This window comes from Glandiceps talaboti, chromosome 3, assembly GCF_964340395.1.
Source record: "Glandiceps talaboti chromosome 3, keGlaTala1.1, whole genome shotgun sequence".
Lineage (NCBI taxonomy): Eukaryota > Metazoa > Hemichordata > Enteropneusta > Spengelidae > Glandiceps > Glandiceps talaboti.
In genome coordinates, this window is record NC_135551.1 from 250,743 (window position 1) to 269,922 (window position 19,180).

Below are 19,180 nucleotides of genomic sequence, written 5' to 3' on the forward strand. Positions count from 1 at the left end.
GGGTCGGCAGTTGGATGGTGGGCAAGTTGTAACGCATTGAGAGGGAGGGAGGGAGGGTAGATATCTTTCATCACTAGTGGGAGGGAACATAAGAACAGCTAACTCCCCCCTCCACACACAATTTTCTGTGAATGACTCTTTTGAAAACATTATTTTTGGTCTTAAGTAGTGTGCGAAATTAACGCTGGTCCGAGACCAACAGTTTTCAGCCAGGACCAAGAGTTTCTGAGCACTGCTGGTCCTTCTGACCAACAGCTCTATGGAATGTAGTAGTAGGGAGATTGTTATGACATCAAAGGCATACAACTTGTCCTGTGGCAATAAACATGTTATCAACGTACAACTAACCTATACAACATATACAAGCTGCAGAATTAAGACTAAATGTTGCGTCGTGTAAGTCATCTTTTTCCAACAATTCTAAGGGCCCTTTGTGCTTAGTACCAACAATTTTAGACATTCTAATTTAATCACTCACGGCCAATCAGAGGGCCATAAAGTCGCAGTTGAACACACACACAACAGAAATCAACCTCCCGGACAGAATGCAGCAGAGGTATTGCTTCAGAAACTAAATGAATCTGTATTCAACAAAAGCGTCCTAACGAGTGGTGACGAGTAGCTACCAGTAGTTACTATGTACTACGGCCACGGTGAATATTCATGTCTCAACGCAAATTCGTGTACTTTAGGTTGTAGACAATAAAAGTAAACACCTATTGTCCGTTATTCATGACCCCAAACTGCGATCATTTACACGTAGTCTTCATTGTGAAAAAATCACGAAACTAAAAGATTTTCTTTCCTGTGCAAATCAGTTTCATGCTTACTTTTTTCAATGTTCTTCATTCGATGCCTTCTATGGCATTCGTACAGTCGGCTAGTCAACTAAGTGTTTCAGATATATTTAGGTGTTTGCCTAACATGTCTTGCCTAAAACTACCTTTAAGAAGAAATTTTATTCAAAACGTCGGATTTGACATGTATTTATTCGGACTGTCTCACAAGTTCCTTATCATTTCTCGGCTAGTCAACAAACATGTCGACCATTTTCGTCTGGCTGGTGAACGGGTGCGGTGCATTGATCGTGTTAGATTCGAGTCGCAGGATTCGTCAGTCGAATTCGAACATTGTCCACAAAACAAATTAAAAACTAAAGTGTATCTCGCATTAATATATCGTTTGATTTGACTGATTTAGAAGTCACCTAAAAACATTTTGTTTCTTCAAAATTTTGAGGAAAAACGTCATTTATATAAATGAAATTTCACGCTACGAATAACTGAATATGTTCATCACTTGCGTCTCTATGTTTATCTACCAAAGTCACGCCACGTGTTGCCGAACATTACGATTTCTCAACTCAACCCCATCATTTAGGAATGTTGCTGTACTGAGAAACATAATAAATTAGTTGTTGTTTTAGAATATATAAAACAAATCTCGTTTATCGACGATATAAAAGTCAAAACTGCACTTCCGCAACCCGGAAATTCAACTGCATTTCTTTGCCTATGGAAGTAGAACCCTACTTCTACTTCCATGCTTTGCCCTACCATGGCCGCCAAGCGTGAGCTTGTAAGTTGAAGTTGTAGTGTTAGTTTGTTGACCGTGCAAAAAACAAAGTCTAACCGCGATTGATGCTTTGAGACTCACTCAATTGTACGATAATCTTCCTCAAAGATTTACTGTTAACCCAGGACTGATACAATATTACATTCATGCGTCCATCACAAATTTCGAAATCGATGCAGTTTCTACATACCGTCATGTACGTTGTATATTGAAACTTTGATTTTGTGCATATGTAATTGTTTTTTGATGAATATCGCCCATAAACTTGCACTCATAATAACATGTACAGTATTAGTATCATCAGCACATTACTGGCTGGAGTACGTGGTTTTCTTTGACAATCGAAAATTATGACAAACTATGACCAAGTACGATAGAAGACGACGTCATCATTGGAAACATGGAAGGTGAGAACATGGATGTATTAGTGAGAATCACTATCTATTGCGTGTTGGCGATAAAAATTATGTGTATCTACGCTCAAAGACGACATGTGAAGGACCAACAGTTTTCCATCAGGACCAGCAGCTTAAATCTCTGTTGGTCCTTTTGACCAGGACCTTTTTTGTGTTAATTTCACACACAGGTTTTAAGCAACCTATAATTAATGAAAACCACAAATCTGCAAGTTGGCTGCACATGTTAGGTGGGACTTTTATTGGCTACATCTTTTGAATCAACATCTATGTCATATCATGACACATGTACTCAAGTTGTTTTTTCAGCAAGAGATTTTGATATTTGGTGGGTCCATTACTAGTTGGGGAATTGTTCAAATGAAAATGATCGCATCAGAAATGTGCATTTTATGTTTCAAAATGTGATTTGTTGTATTACAAAATGCTTTGACTTCAGCCTGGAAATGAAATTTTCTTGTTTTATTGATGCAATGAAATCATGAAATCTTTTATGGGCTACTTCACATATCAATGTCAATGGCGTAAAGGTTAACATCTGTTAAAGGTTGCTTGGCAACCTAAGCCTGTTTTTAGCACAGCTGAATTAAATCTTAGACACTATGATTAAAACAGGTTCTTATAAATGCACAATCCTTAGGCATTCCAAAAAAACAGTTTGTACAAAGAATAAGAAGTCACACATTTTATGGGGAAAGAAAAATAGAGTCATATCAAGACCTCCATGATCATACTGTGTTTGGCAGGTTAAATTTCCTGCATGTACCGATTGCCATGATATTTGATGGGTGTATTACCTTGGGTGTCTAGTTGGGAAATTGTTCAAATCAAAATGATCTTACTACCTGGAGTGTGATTTGGGTCAAAAAATGTAATTTTTGGTCACAAAACTTACTCAAAAACTATAGGGCAGATGGGTCTGAAATTTGGTGGGAACATTCTTAGGAGTGTTTAAGCATTCAAAAAATGTTTGCAAATGTGCCTAGCAACAAGACCATGCCCATAGCAACAGCCAAACTGGTGAGGTATTTCACAGAGATAACCACTGGGATTAAAAGACAATTGAATAAGCATTCAGAAAATGTATGTAAATTTGCCTAGCAACAAGACCACGCCCATAGCAACAGCCAAATGGTCAGATATATTGCAACGATAACGGATTAATAGATAATTGAATGAACATTCCAAAAATGTATGTAATTTGCCTAGCAACAAGACCACGCCCATAGCAACAACAAAATAGTTGCAAAAATAACAATAGGAATTGATAGACAAAAGAATAACCATTCAAAAAAAATATATGCAAATGTGCTTAGGAACATGACCACGCCCATAGCAACAGCCAAATGATCACATATTTTGCAAATATAACACACACAAATGAATAAACATTCAAAAAATGTATGCAAATGTGCCTAGCAACAAGACCACGCCCATAGCAACAGCCAAATGATCACATATATTGCAAAGATAACACAGATTTATAGACAAATGAATAAACATTCAAAAATGTATGCAAATGTGCCTAGCATCAAGACCATGCCCATAGCAAAAGCCAAGTGATCACATATATTGCAAAGATAACAAGGATAAATAGACAAATGCATAAAAATTCAATAATGTATGGATAATCATTCAGCAAATGAACTTCTATACCCAGTATGGATCAGCATATGGGAAAACATTTTTAAAAACTGTACAGTTGTGCTACAACGCCATTGGTGCTGTTTTTTAAAACGTGGGTTAAAATTATGCTGTCGGACATGAAAAAGTCCCAGAATCAATGGGAAGGACTTGATCCCACCGCTGCCACCATATTTATAGTTTTAAAGATATTGGTTATTTCCCACAACTAACACCACTGGGATTTTGTGTGAAGGCACTGCAAGAATCAGTACCTGCATTTGGATCAAATTGGCTGAGCTGAAGGCCAGAACAGCTACATATATAAGAGTTGAGTTTTTGTCCACTGCTTGGCGTTGGATGATTTGTGCAATGTCTGGCAACTATGTGGATTTTTAGGGTTACATGGTAAACAAAATTCTTGTAGTATTACTTTAAAATCTAAATGGTTTTCCATGGGATCAATCACCGCTTTTGAGTTAGTTCATCATGTTGTAATTTCTTATGACTGGATATGACTGGAGATAAGATACATTGATTTAGGAGTCAAAACACAAGGTCATGTGACAATGCAGAGTTAAGGCAGGTGTTTACAGTGTTTCCGCTGCCCACTCGCCAAATCGCAAAATGCGAATAAAATCTGCATTTGGCGAGGATATTTTTGATACAATTAGCCAAAATTGCGAAGCCAATTTAGAATAGGGCACCAGAAAATATATGCATAATGCTATTGTCGCAGCTTGGAATATCCGTAATTTAAACTACATTGTATTACATTTAGAAGGAAGTGTACACATTGTGCGTTCCTCAAAAGTTAAACAAATCATAAAATTGTTATATCAGCAATGCAAATAAACGTCCCATCCAACAAACTTGTAAGTTCCGTTGTGTAAAACTTTCAGCATCTGATCATGTGATCCTTCCTTGTAAAATTTGATCAAGTAATTCGTCACATGCAAGGGGCAATGGAAGATGAGTCGTCTTTATTACCAGGCCCTTCCACTATGCAGGAGAACTGTTAACTCGTAATACACGAAGATATCCGTTTATTCTTGAATGATACATAACGTGTTCACCTCAGACGAAGAGCATGGTGTAGTGAACAGTAAATTCACGTAATGCGTTCGATCTAGTAAGGAAGCTCAAAAAGAAAAAGTTTCATCAGTTTTAGTGAGAATGAAATGGTAACATGGCAGTTTGAATTTATCTAAGTGAAGTTTTCAGCATAGACTGTCCAACGATGTGGTCCATTTGATCATCGCTTCACTCGTGAGGGAAGATGCTTTGCCGTAATGGCTGTGCTATCGATGGGAAATCCTTTCTAACCATAGCTGTTAATAAGTAACCAATCACGTGGATAAGTAATGATAATATCGCATAGTTTCTAAACCACCCAAGACGTGCTTCTCCACGTCAGGAAATGGTCAAGGGGCACATGAAACCTTTGAAACGTTATGCATACGATGGGTCACATTCAAATTTCACAGGTCACACTGCACATTGAGATTTAGAAAATAGTAATGAGAACTGAGTAAAACCTAGATGTTTGGTGCTACAACTTCGAAGCAAAGATGAGAACCGTACGTTTGCCAACATGACATGAAAAATGTATGTAGATAAACAGAGTAAAAACATGCAAGTTTGCGTCATAGTCTTTATTTATTAGGTTCATTTTTATTGCCAAAGTTTGGCTAATTGAAAGTCTGGTTTGGATAATAAATTTTTAGGCAAATTAGCCAAATTGCTAGTAAATTTTTTGACCCAGAGGAAACACTGTTTATCAACTCTCTAGGCTTCCATGTAAAATGTCCCCCATTGTTTACTAGGGCTAGTAATGATTTTTAGCACAACTGAACTGAGCTTCAGTAGTGCTTTAGGGATCGCCAGGTGTCTGTCTGTCTGTCTGTCTGTCTGTGTGTGTGTGTGTGTGTGTGTGTGTGTGTGTGTGTGTGTGTGTGTGTGTGTGTGTGTGTGTGTGTGTAAACAACTTAAAGTCAAAAACTGCTGAACCGACTGCTATGATATTTGGTGGGTCCATTACCTTGGGTGTCTAGTTGGGAAATTGTTCAAATAAAAATGATATTCTTACCACCTGTTTGTGATTTGGGTCAAAAAATGTGATTTTTGGTCAAAAAACTTAAACTCAAAAACTACTGCAGATTGGGCTGAAATTTGGGTGAAACATTCTTCAGGTTGTTTTTACTAAGAATTGTTCATGACATGATGGTCCCATCAATGATATGCAAATTAGTAATTGGAGATACAACTTGGTGTTGTTATACTCAAGAAACAGTATGCGTGGAGTGTAAGTGTTAAGCAATATATTTTGAGATATTTTTAGATTGGGCTAAAATTTAATGGGAATGCATCTAGGGGTGTATAAATGAAGAAATGATTTTATCAGTAATATGCAAATTAGGTGAAAAAATGTGAATGTTAGTTAAAACTTATATCTCATAAAGTACTTGGTCAATGAGACTGAAACTTGGTGAGATGTTTCTAGAAGTGTTATGTTGCAGATTTTCTTCAAAACATTTTGATACAATTGGCCCTACCAACCATGACCATGCCCTTAGCAACAACCAAATGGCAGTATATTTTGGTCAGATAACAAGGTTATCTGGTAGGCAAGTGAGTAAACATTCAAAAAGTGTATGCAAATACCCGTAGTAACTTTGACCATACCCATAGCAACAGCCAAACAATGGTGTATTTCACAAACATAACACCAGGGATTCTTAGACAAGTGAACAAACATTCAAAAAGTGTATGCAAATATGCCTAACAACAAGACCACACTCATGACAACAGCCAAATGATCACATATATTGCAAAGATAACGGATTAATAGACAAGTGGTTAAACATTTAAAAAATGTATGTAAATATACCTAGCAACAAGACCATGCCCATAGCAACAGCCAAATGATCGCGTTCATTGTAAAGATAACAGGGATTATTAGACAAATGAATAAAGATGACACCCATAGCAACAGTCAAATGATCATATGTATTGCAAAGATAACATTAGAGATTCATAGACAAGTGAACAAACATTCAAAAAATGTATATAGATTTGTCTTGTAACATGACCACACCCATAGCAACAGCCAAATGATCATGTATAATGCAACGATAACAACAGGGTTGGATTGGCAACTGGATAGTCATTCAGCAAATGAACACCTATACCTAGAATGGATCAACATGTGCACTCACTAATTTATACACCTGGCCCTTAGGTTTCATACACTCACTAATTTATACACCTGACCCTTATGTTTCATACACTCACTAATTTACACACCTGACCCTTAGGTTTCATACACTCACTAATTTATACACTTGGCCCTTAGGTTTCATACACTCACTAATTTATACACTTGGCCCTTAGGTTTCATACACTCACTGACCCTTAGGTTTCATACACTCACTGACCCTTAGGTTTCATACACTCACTAATTTATACACTTAGCCCCTAGGTTTCATACACTCACTAATTTACACACCTGACCCTTAGGTTTCATACACTCACTAATTTATACACCTGACCCTTAGGTTTCATACACTCACTAATTTATACACCTGACCCTTAGGTTTCATACACTCACTAATTTATACACCTGACCCTTAGGTTTCATACACTCACTAATTTATACACCTGACCCTTAGGTTTCATACACTCACTGATTTATACACCTGACCCATAGGTTTCATACACTCACAAATTTATACACCAGACCCTTAGGTTTCATACACTCACCAATTTATACACCTGACCCTTTAGGTTTCATACACTCACTAATTTATACACCTGACCCTTAGGTTTCATACACTCACTAATTTATACACCTGACCCTTAGGTTTCATACACTCACTAATATACACCTGACCCTTAGGTTTCATACACTCACTAATTTATACACCTGACTCTTAGGTTTCATACATTCACTAATTTATACACCTGACCCTTAGGTTTCATACACTCACAAATTTATACACCTGACCCTTAGGTTTCATACACTCACTAATTTATACACCTGGCCCTTAGGTTTCATTTTGTTTGTATTCCTATATACATGTACATGTGAATCAATGTGTTGCCATGGTTATTAGTCGCGGGGACTTATGAATTGGGTTCCGTCTGTCCGTGTCTGTGTGCGTGCGTGCGTCGGTCCGTCCGTCTGCAGCCGTTTCTTGGAGATGCCTGGACAGATTTTTTTCAAACTTGGTACAGGGACAACATACTATGGCATACATATGCACGTCAATTTGTTTTATGATACGATCCAATATGGCTGCCTAGCAGCCATTTTGTTTGCGAATTTTCCCTGTCCAAAGCCATAACTCAGACATGCGTGAACAGATCTCATTCAAAGTTGCTATTAGGACAGTGTTATATGACATACATGTGCATATTCATTGTTGTCGTGATACGATCCAATATGGCTGCCTGGCAGCCAATTTGTTAGTCCCCGCCGGACAAAGTCCAGGACGGGGACTTATGGATTGGGTTCCGTCTGTCCGTGCGTGCGTGCGTGTGTGCGTCCGTCCGTCCGTCCGTCCGCCCGCCCGCAGCCGTTTCTTGGAGATGCCTGGACCGATTTTTTTCAAACTTGGTACAGGGGTGACATACAATGGCATACATATGCGTGTCAATTTGTTTCATGATACGATCCAATATGGCCGCCTAGCAGCCATTTTGTTTGCAAATTTTCCCTGTTTAAAGCCATAACTCAGACATGCTTGCACAGATCTCATTCAAAGTTGACATTAGGACAGTGTTCTATGACATACATGTGTATATTCATTGTTGTTGTGATACAATCCAATATGGCCACCTGGCAGCCATTTTGTTTGCGAATTTTCCATGTCCAAAGCCATAACTCAGACATGCTTGAACAGATCTCATTCAAAGTTGGTATTAGGACAGTGTTCTATGACATACTTGTGCATATTCATTGTTGTTGTGATACGATTCGATATGGCCGCCTGGCAGCCATTTTGTTTGCAATTTTTCTATGTCCAAAGCCACAACTCAGACATGCTTGAACAGATCTCATTCAAAGTTGGTATTAGGACAGTGTTCTATGACATACATGTGCATATTCATTGTTGTTGTGATACGATCCAATATGGCCGCCTGGCAGCCATTTTGTTTGCGAATTTTCCATGTCCAAAGCCATAACTCAGACATGCTTGAACAGATCTCATTCAAAGTTGGTATTAGGACAGTGTTCTATGACATACATGTACATGTGCATATCCATTTTCGTTGTGATACGATCCCCCATACCCGACCCATCCTTTATTGTTGTAGGCATGTTCCATGTCCAACAAGCAGACACAACATATCTAAGTCTGTTTGTTTTAGGTTCACAGGTGTTGTTGCGTGATCAGATTAGTGATAATTCCTTAAAACCCAATTATAGCAGGGACTATGTCATTCTCAATGACTTGTTTGCGAATATTCCATGTCCAAAGCCATAACTCAGACATGCTTGAACAGATCTCATTGAAAGTTGGTATTAGCACAGTGTTCTATGACATACATGTGCATATCCATTTTCGTCATGATACAATCCGATATGGCTGCCTGGCAGCCATTTTGTTTGCGAATTTTCCATGTCCAAAGCCATAACTCAGACATGCTTGAACAGATCTCATTCAAAGTTGGTATTAGGATAGTGTTCTGTGACATACAGGTGCATATCCGTTTTCGTCTTGATACAATCCGATATGGCTGCCTGGCAGCCATTTTGTTGGCGCAGTTTTCATGTCCAAAGCCATAACTCGGACATGCTTGAACAGAGTAGTGATATCAAAAACAACCATATAAGGCCAAACAACATTAACCAGGTTTGAAAATGACAACATTAACTGCCAGGTCCTTAAAACCCAATCATAGCGGAGACTATGTCATTCTCAATGACTTGTTGTGAAATTATTCAAAACATTTAGAAATCTCTGGTGACTTGTGTGTATTTTTTGCTACTTGACCACAATCTCATTATATCATATGTTGGCCTTAATACTAAGTACCATACATTACATGGCATGTCAGATTACCCACAATGCAGTATGTTTTGTATGCGAGAAATCAAAGGCGCCCACACATACATTGTTGTTGTGGTTCTACACAAGCATTACTAGTATGTTGTTGTCTCTACATCACTTTTGAAGAAAATATCTGACGACTATCGTCCGTGTTTTTCCTGAAGTATTCATTAAAAAGAAATCAAATTTATTCAGTCAAGAATTTATTTGTCTCTTTCTTTCTGCTCAAAAGACGGGGTTTAGTACACATAATTTACCGAGTTATTGGTGCATGTAGTAGCATAGCATAGGTCTAATTTTATCTGCTCTGGAAAGCATCCGGGCATACATCTTTTACTTATCACAATTTAGATTATTAAAAGTAAAAACATCTGTTCACAGTTATAATTTTATTCATAGTTCTAATTTTATTGGCTTAATTTTATTTCTCCGGGTTGATTGCTTGAAAGTTAGATTGTTAGTACACGTAATTACAAAGGTGTTTACATTACTCTTACTGTACAAAACATGCAGCCTGTGTGATGATGGCGTCCGGGGATGATGTACACCATGCATGTCACTTTTTTGTAGAAAATACAAGGATTTACAACCCAGCCATCCCAAAATCGCAATCAATATACTAGTAGTACAAGTACATACATTTACTTACAGTTATAAATTTTATTTGTCTCATTTCTCACTCAAAGACCAGAATATGATATTAGTACATGATACAATTTACCGAGTGACAGCAGTACAAGCATATATACAGTGTACATGTAACATGACTATAATGTTGTGCCTAGCATGATACGCACTACACCACCTCGGCACCGACTGTCAATTACGAATTTATTCTCTCTCGAAAGCCATAGTTTGTTACATCACATAATTTACCGATTTTTGGGGATAAATGCTTTTTACAGAATATACCTGCTGAAGATTTACGAACCTGCTGTCCCATAGTTGTCATACATGACATGACATTTTCAAAGATTCTATATTGAATGCAAGGACTACGTTCAAATCCTATCTCTGTCAAGGAATTCACTATGTGCCTAAGCACCCAGTATATTATTCGATTCGTATCCACACATACTACAATTCTCCGTTCATGAATTTTGAAAAACATAGAGACAGACAGCTTTAAAATGTGACAAAAATCTCAAAATTTGTGAATTTTCAGGAAAATTAGTCTAACAATGACAATAAATGCACAAATACAAATGTGCAAACGTAGTTTGTTTTCATTCCAGCTGATTGCCGCATGTAGTGGCTTTTCCAACAACATCATAAGTTTATGAATTAAGAGAATAAAAAAAAACACACCTTAATTTGACCAAAAAAGGTATTTCAATATTACTGTGATATACGATAGAAATGCCGTAGGAAACAAATCAAAAAAGCCTAAAAATAGCAGAATTTCAATTTCCAGAAATAGCTAGTTGTGAACAAGGATGGTGAACTTACGACCTCTACTAGACTTCAAAGCATTGCATGTAGTGGTATAAGGAAGATATGAGTTTTTAAGATGGCGTCCTTTGAAGGCATATGCGATCATACAAATCACATTGCATGATGGTCTATCTCACTCGTCGTGCATTACCAGTACATGTACATCAAGAATAGAGATAAAATCATGTGTACAAACCTAAAATCTTAACTCTGTATATTTGAACCCACAAATAGAAACATAGCTAATTATTTGAGCTATATTTGACTTCACTGTGTGTCAAGTTTGGGATAAGTCATGAAATGTACAACTGTGTATAAAGATATGTACAATTTGTACAAACACTTTGATTCACATGGAAGGGTTGCCCAGAGGTTAATTGGATAATTTCTGGGACACTTTGATTCACATTGACAGTTTTCACCACATTTTTCCCCACTTTAACAATGTTTTATCTGTCTGTGTTATACTTTGCAGCGACATCCATGGGATCTATGATGCCATTTGGAGTATCTACCATGCAACCTGGTAGTGTAGTACAGAGTAGTTTTGGCAGCTTACCATCAGCAGGCATGAAATCAATGACTTCTATGAGTAAGTACAATGTAGAGAAATGTTGTTTAAAAAATTGACTAACACTTCATCATGCAATGTTTGAATTCTGAAATCTGACATTACTACTGTCCTAATACCCAAGTCTTACATTACTTACTGTCCTAATACCCCAGTCTTACATTACTACAATCCTAATACCCCAGTCTTACATTACTACAATCCTAATACCCTACTCTTACAGTACTACAATCCTAATACCCCAGTCTTACATTACTACAATCCTAATACCCCAGTCTTACATTACTACAATCCTAATACCCCAGTCTTACATTACTACTGTCTTAATACCCTAGTCTTACATTACTACAATCCTAATACCCTAGTCTTACATTACTACTGTCCTAATACCCTAGTCTTACATTACTTACTGTCCTAATACCCCAGTCTTACATTACTACTATCCTAATACCCTAGTCTTACAAGTTACATTACTACTATCCTAATACCCCAGTCTTACATTACTACTGTCCTAATACCCCAGTATTACATACTACTGTCTTAATACCCTAGTCTTACATTACTACTGTCCTAATACCTCAGTCTTACATTACTACCATCCTAATACCCTAGTCTTACATTACTACTATCCTAATACCCTAGTCTTACATTACTACTGTCTTAATACCCCAGTCTTACATTACTTACTGTCCTAATACCCCAGTCTTACATTACTACTATCCTAATACCCTAGTCTTACAAGTTACATTACTACTATCCTAATACCCCAGTATTACATTACTACTGTCCTAATACCCCAGTATTACATACTACTGTCTTAATACCCTAGTCTTACAGTACTACTGTCCTAATACCTCAGTCTTACATTACTACCATCCTAATACCCTAGTGTTACATTATTACTGTCTTAATACCCTAGTCTTACATTACTACTGTCCTAATACCCTAGTCTTACATTACTACTATCCCAATACCCTAGTCTTACATTACTACTGTCCTAATACCTCAGTCTTACATTACTACTGTCCTAATACCCCAGTATTACATACTACTGTCTTAATACCCTAGTCTTACATTACTACTCTCCTAATACCCTAGTCTTACAGTACTAATGTCCTATTACCCTAGTCTTACATTACTACTATCCTAATACCCTAGTCTTACATTACTACTGTCTTAATACCCTAGTCTTACATTACTACTGTCCTAATACCCTAGTCTTACATTACTACTGTCTTAATACCCTAGTCTTACATTACTACTGTCCTATTACCTTAGTCTTACAGTACTAATGTCCTATTACCCCAGTCTTACAGTACTACTGTTTTAATACCCTAGTCTTACATTACTACTGTCTTAATACCCTAGTCTTACATTACTACAATCCTAATACCCTAGTCTTACATTACTACTGTCCTAATACCCCAGTCTTACAGTACTACTGTCCTAATACCCTAGTCTTACATTACTACTGTCCTAATACCCGAGTCTTACAGTACTACTGTCCTAATACCCCAGTCTTACAGTACTACTGTCCTAATACCCTAGTCTTACATTACTACTGTCTTAATACCCTAGTCTTACATTACTACAATCCTAATACCCTAGTCTTACATTACTACTGTCCTAATACCCCAGTCTTACATTACCACTGTCCTAATACCCCAGTCTTATGTTACTACTGTCTTAATAACCTAGTGTTACATTACTACTATCCTAATACCCCAGTCTTACGGTACTACTGTCCTAATACCCCAGTCTTACAGTACTACTGTCTTAATACCCTAGTCTTACATTACTACTGTCTTAATACACTAGTCTTACATTACTACAATCCTAATACCCTAGTCTTACATTACTACTGTCCTAATACCCCAGTCTTACATTACTACTGTCCTAATACCCTAGTCTTACATTACTACTGTCTTAATACCCTAGTCTTACATTACTACTGTCCTATTACCCCAGTCTTACAGTACTACTGTCCTAATACCCTAGTCTTACATTACTACTGTCCTATTACCCCAGTCTTACAGTACTACTGTCTTAATACCCCAGTCTTACAGTACTACTGTCTTAATACCCTAGTCTTACATTACTACTGTCCTAATACCCTAGTCTTACATTACTACTGTCTTAATACCCTAGTCTTACATTACTACTGTCCTATTACCCTAGTCTTACATTACTACTGTCCTAATACCCCAGTCTTACATTACTACTGTCCTAATACCCTAGTCTTACATTACTACTGTCTTAATACCCTAGTCTTACATTACTACTGTCCTAATACCCCAGTCTTACATTACTACTGTCCTAATACCCTAGTCTTACATTACTACTGTCCTAATACCCCAGTCTTACATTACTACTGTCTTAATACCCTAGTCTTATATTACTACTATCCTAATACCCTATTCTTACATTACTACTGTCCTAATACCCTAGTCTTACATTACTACTGTCTTAATACCCTAGTCTTACATTACTACTGTCCTAATACCCCAGTCTTACATTACCACTGTCCTAATACCCTAGTCATACATTACTACTGTCCTAATACCCTAGTCTTACGTTATTACTATCCTAATACCCTAGTCTTACATTACTACTATCCTAATACCCTAGTCTTACATTACTACTGTCCTAATACCCTAGTCTTACATTACTACTGTCCTAATACCTCAGTCTTACATTACTACTGTCCTAATACCCTAGTCTTACATTACTACTGTCCTAATACCCTAGTTTCACATTACTACTGTCTTAATACCCTAGTCTTACATTACTACAATCATAATACCCTAGTCTTACATTACTACTGTCCTAATACCCTAGTCTTACAGTACTACTGTCCTAATACCCTAGTCTTACATTACTACCATCCTAATACCCTAGTCTTACATTACTACTGTCTTAATACCCTAGTCTTACATTACTACTGTCTTAATACCCTAGTCTTACATTACTACAATCCTAATACCCTAGTCTTACATTACTACTGTCCTAATACCTGTCTTACATTACTACAATCCTAATACCCTAGTCTTACATTACTACTGTCTTAATACCCTAGTCTTTCATTACTACTGTCCTAATACCTGTCTTACATTACTACCATCCTAATACCCTAGTCTTACATTACTACTGTCCTAATACCCCAGTCTTACATTACTGCTGTCTTAATACCCTAGTCTTACATTACTACTATCCTAATACCCTAGTCTTACATTACTACTGTCCTAATACCCTAGTCTTACATTACTACAATCCTAATACCCTAGTCTTACATTACTACTGTCCTAATACCCCAGTCTTACATTACCACTGTCCTAATACCCTAGTCTTACATTACTACTGTCCTAATACCCTAGTCTTACGTTATTACTATCCTAATACCCTAGTCTTACATTACTACTATCCTAATACCCTAGTCTTACATTACTACTGTCCTAATACCCTAGTCTTACATTACTACTGTCTTAATACCCTGGTCTTACATTACTACTGTCCTAATACCCTAGTCTTACATTACTACTGTCTTAATAACCTAGTCTTACATTACTACTATCCTAATACCCCAGTCTTACATTACCACTGTCCTAATACCCTAGTCTGACATTACTACTGTCCTAATACCCAAGTCTTACAGTATTACTGTCCTATTACCCCAGTCTTACAGTACTACTGTCTTAATACCCTAGTCTTACATTACTACTGTCTTAATACCCTAGTCTTACATTACTACTATCCTAATACCCTAGTCTTACATTACCACTGTCCTAATACCCTAGTCTTACATTACTACTGTCCTAATACCCCAGTCTTACATTACCACTGTCCTAATACCCTAGTCTTACATTACTACTGTCCTAATACCCGAGTCTTACAGTACTACTGTCCTAATACCCCAGTCTTACATTACTACTGTCCTAATACCCCAGTCTTACATTACTACTGTCTTAATACCCTAGTCTTACATTACTACTGTCCTAATACCCTAGTCTTACATTACTACTGCAGGGCTCGAAATTCGTTTTTTTTCTTGGTAGCCCAGGTGGGCTACCATCTTTTAAATTTGGTAGCCCGAGAGCAATGACTGGTAGCCCATATGCATGCATTCCTAAATTAATGGTGTCTGTGTATATATGTAACTATATGATGTATTGAATTCGATGATTGATTGAATAACTTAAGAGTCACGTTATCACGTTATTTGTGTGTATTTCATGCCATATTTGACATTGGGGACGCAATTTTTTGCATGTATGTGTCTCTGGGGACGTGTCATTTACAACGTACGGTTATCATTCATTGCAATGAAGAAAAAACATGTAGTTGCAGTTCGTACTTGTAACTATTATCTAAATCTCTTGGTGCAGTGAGACCTGTAAAATTTGAATATGATTCAACGTATGGAAAACGTATAAACAGTTTCATAAGCCCCATGGCCATTTCCTGATGTGGAGACTACGTCTTGGGTGATTGCGATTTCACGTCGTCCCATTTTCAACTCGTCCCATTTCAACTCGCCCCATTTTCAACTCGCCCCATTTTTAACTCGTCCCATTTTCAACTCGCCCCAACAACACTAGGAAACGTTTATGAATCTAAACGATACATGGACTCGAAGTACGGGGACCGAAAAATTTCCTAGCAGAAAGTGGTGTGGGTTTTGGCTAAGTGTTTGGTAGATCTCGAACTTATACTAGCACAACAACTTTCCTCAGTCATGGAATATCACTTTTCACATTAGGACTTAATGTTTACAACCCAAATGAGAAATAATAATGATAATAATCAGGGAGAATATTAGTGACTGACACGCTTACGACTTCCCCGCGTACGGGTTTTGGAGACGTGTCTCCTCTCCTTAGTTAACGCATAGACCCGTTGGTGTAGGGTCTATGGTTAACGCAACTAAGTATCGTAGTATTATGTGTTTACAGCGCAAGTGGTACTTCATTAGTGGAATACGAGATATGACAGACCCTCCAAACTGAGTACTACTAGCTTCGATTTCATATATGCACAGGTAAATTATATTGTAAAGAGTTGGGGCGAGTTGAAAATGGGGCAAGTTGAAATTGGGGCGAGTTGAAAATTGGACGACTTGAGTGGGACGAGTTGAAATGGGACGAGTTGAAATTGGGACGAAGTGATCCGTCACCTCTTGGGTAGTTTAGAAACTATGTGCTGTTATCATTATCTATCCACGTGATTGGTTACTTATTAACAGACGGGTTAGACAGGATTTGTATTAATACATGACAGCCGTTACGGCAAAGCCCCTTCCATTCATGGGCGAAGAGATAATCAAACAGAGTCTAAGACCACATCAGCAGACGGTCCATGCTGAAAACTTCACTAACATAAATTCAAATCATCATGTCACCATTTCATTCTCACTAAAACTTCAACTTTCTTTTGAGCTTTGCTACTACTACTAGATCGAATACATTACGTGAATTTACCATTCACCACTGCATGCTCTCAGGGGTTGCGTGAGCATGGTTTACACACGGAATGTTTTAGGCATCGTTCAAGAATAAACGAATCTGTAGGTGTATACCAAGTTAACAGTTCTCATCAGCATAAAATTTTATCAAACACCATTACAACTGTGTCTCTGTCAAGTTGAAAGTTAAAGCTGTCATTCATGTTATGGAATTTAGTTACTGCAGCAGTGCTGTACCGAGAGTGTACTGTACTCCGACTCCGAGAAGAACCGGAAGGGCCCGGGCCGGAGAGCAGATTTCCAGAGAGTGATAACCATGGGAAATTGAAAGTACAGAAAGATAACATTAAATCGCTATACAGAATATTGTTGCATATAAATGTTTTGTTGTGACATTTTGGAAGTACAAGCTGTGTATACGATGAACGGAAGAATGACGTGTACAGTGTACATGTATTTCGTGTACATTTGATATACATGTAGTGTGGATGCAAATTTGGAAAAGACACACTGATTTTGACGCTAATTTTGGCGAGAACACGTCCCACAGGACTGCGACCTCGGAGGCCCCCAGCCCGGGAAGGTGTCGGAGTCAGGGTGTCACAGTTTCATTCAAAACTTAGTAGCCCAATTGGGCTACCACTCACATAATTTGGTAGCCCAGAGACAGACATTGGTAGTCTGTGGACGTGGGGCTACTGCGAATTTCGAGCCCTGTACTGTCCTAATACCCTAGTCTTACATTACTACTGTCCTTTTACCCTAGTCATACATTACTACTATCGTAATACCCCAGTCTTACATTACTACTGTCCTAATACCCCAGTCTTACATTACTACTGTCTTAATACCCTAGTCTTACATTACTACCATCCTAATACCCTAGTCTTACATTACTACAATCCTAATACCCTAGTGTTACATTATTACTGTCCTAATATCCTACTCTTACAGTACTACAATCCTAATACCCAAGTCTTACATTACTACTTTCCTAATACCCCAGTCTTACATTACTACTGTCTTAATACCCTAGTCTTACATTACTACTGTCCTAATACCCTAGTCTTACATTACTACTATCGTAATACCCCAGTCTTACATTACTACTGTCCTAATACCCCAGTCTTACATTACTACCTAGTCTTACATTACTACCATCCTAATACCCTAGTCTTACATTACTACAATCCTAATACCCTAGTCTTACATTATTACTGTCCTAATACCCTAGTCTTACATTACTACAATCCTAATACCCTAGTCTTACATTACTACTGTCCTAATACCTCAGTCTTACATTACTACCATCCTAGTACCAGTGTTCTCCCCAGGATTTTGTCACAAGAGGGGGGAATTGTTGCTGAGCGGAGTGAAGCACTGCGTGCGCTTTGCGCACGCTGGGGGGTGGTCAGGAGGGGGGTGTCCCCCCTCATGCCTAGGAACTTTTGCAATTTGCATCTTGAAATGGTGGCTTTTGGTGGCACTTTATTTAGCCATTTTAACCCACTTTAATCATGTGAATTTCAACACAACTGAAGTGTCAAAGTGAGTTTTGATATCTTAATGTTTAAATAGTGACAGAATTTAGCCAAATTTACCTGTGTCAAAAAAATAGTTTTTTAATAGTTTGTCCTAAATAGTTACTCAAATAGCTCATTTTAACACAAATGCTGAAAGAGTGTAACAAAACAAAATCTTCAACTTTCTGTAAAAAATTGCAGCAAATTTCAAGATGTTTCAGGACAGTTGTAGTGTTTACTACAAAACGAAATCCATTTTCAAGAGCTTCATTGCATCATCACCATACCACTACCAAAACAAACAAAAGTCAAACACATAAGGGTGAAGATAACTTTGCCTTTATGCATAACAGCTGAGTAACTTGTCTCACTTCTGTGAGAATTCTCCTGTCTTTGTAATTTCCCCATTGGTGACTGCTTGTTCAAAGTAAACAGTGTCAGATTTGGTCCATCTATTGATATTCCCATAGTGATTCAATTCGTCTAAATGTACTGTTTTCTAGTTGACTTCTCATTAAATTTAT

General features: G+C 37.6%; 1 protein-coding gene across 2 annotated transcripts in view; it reads left to right on the forward strand.

The window, feature by feature from the left end:
- LOC144432808 (intersectin-1-like) overlaps positions 1 to 19,180 on the forward strand; it is a 305,852-nt gene that overhangs the window by 54,540 nt on the left and 232,132 nt on the right. The window contains exons 1-2 of one of the 2 annotated variants that reach the window (XM_078121088.1): positions 1,846 to 1,982; positions 11,580 to 11,696. In XM_078121088.1, the coding sequence (XP_077977214.1) occupies positions 1,976 to 1,982; positions 11,580 to 11,696 (124 nt within the window). In that variant the 5' untranslated portion in view covers positions 1,846 to 1,975. Of the gene's footprint in view, positions 1 to 1,845; positions 1,983 to 11,579; positions 11,697 to 19,180 lie in introns of those variants that run through there. The other variant, XM_078121087.1, reaches the window with a different exon arrangement.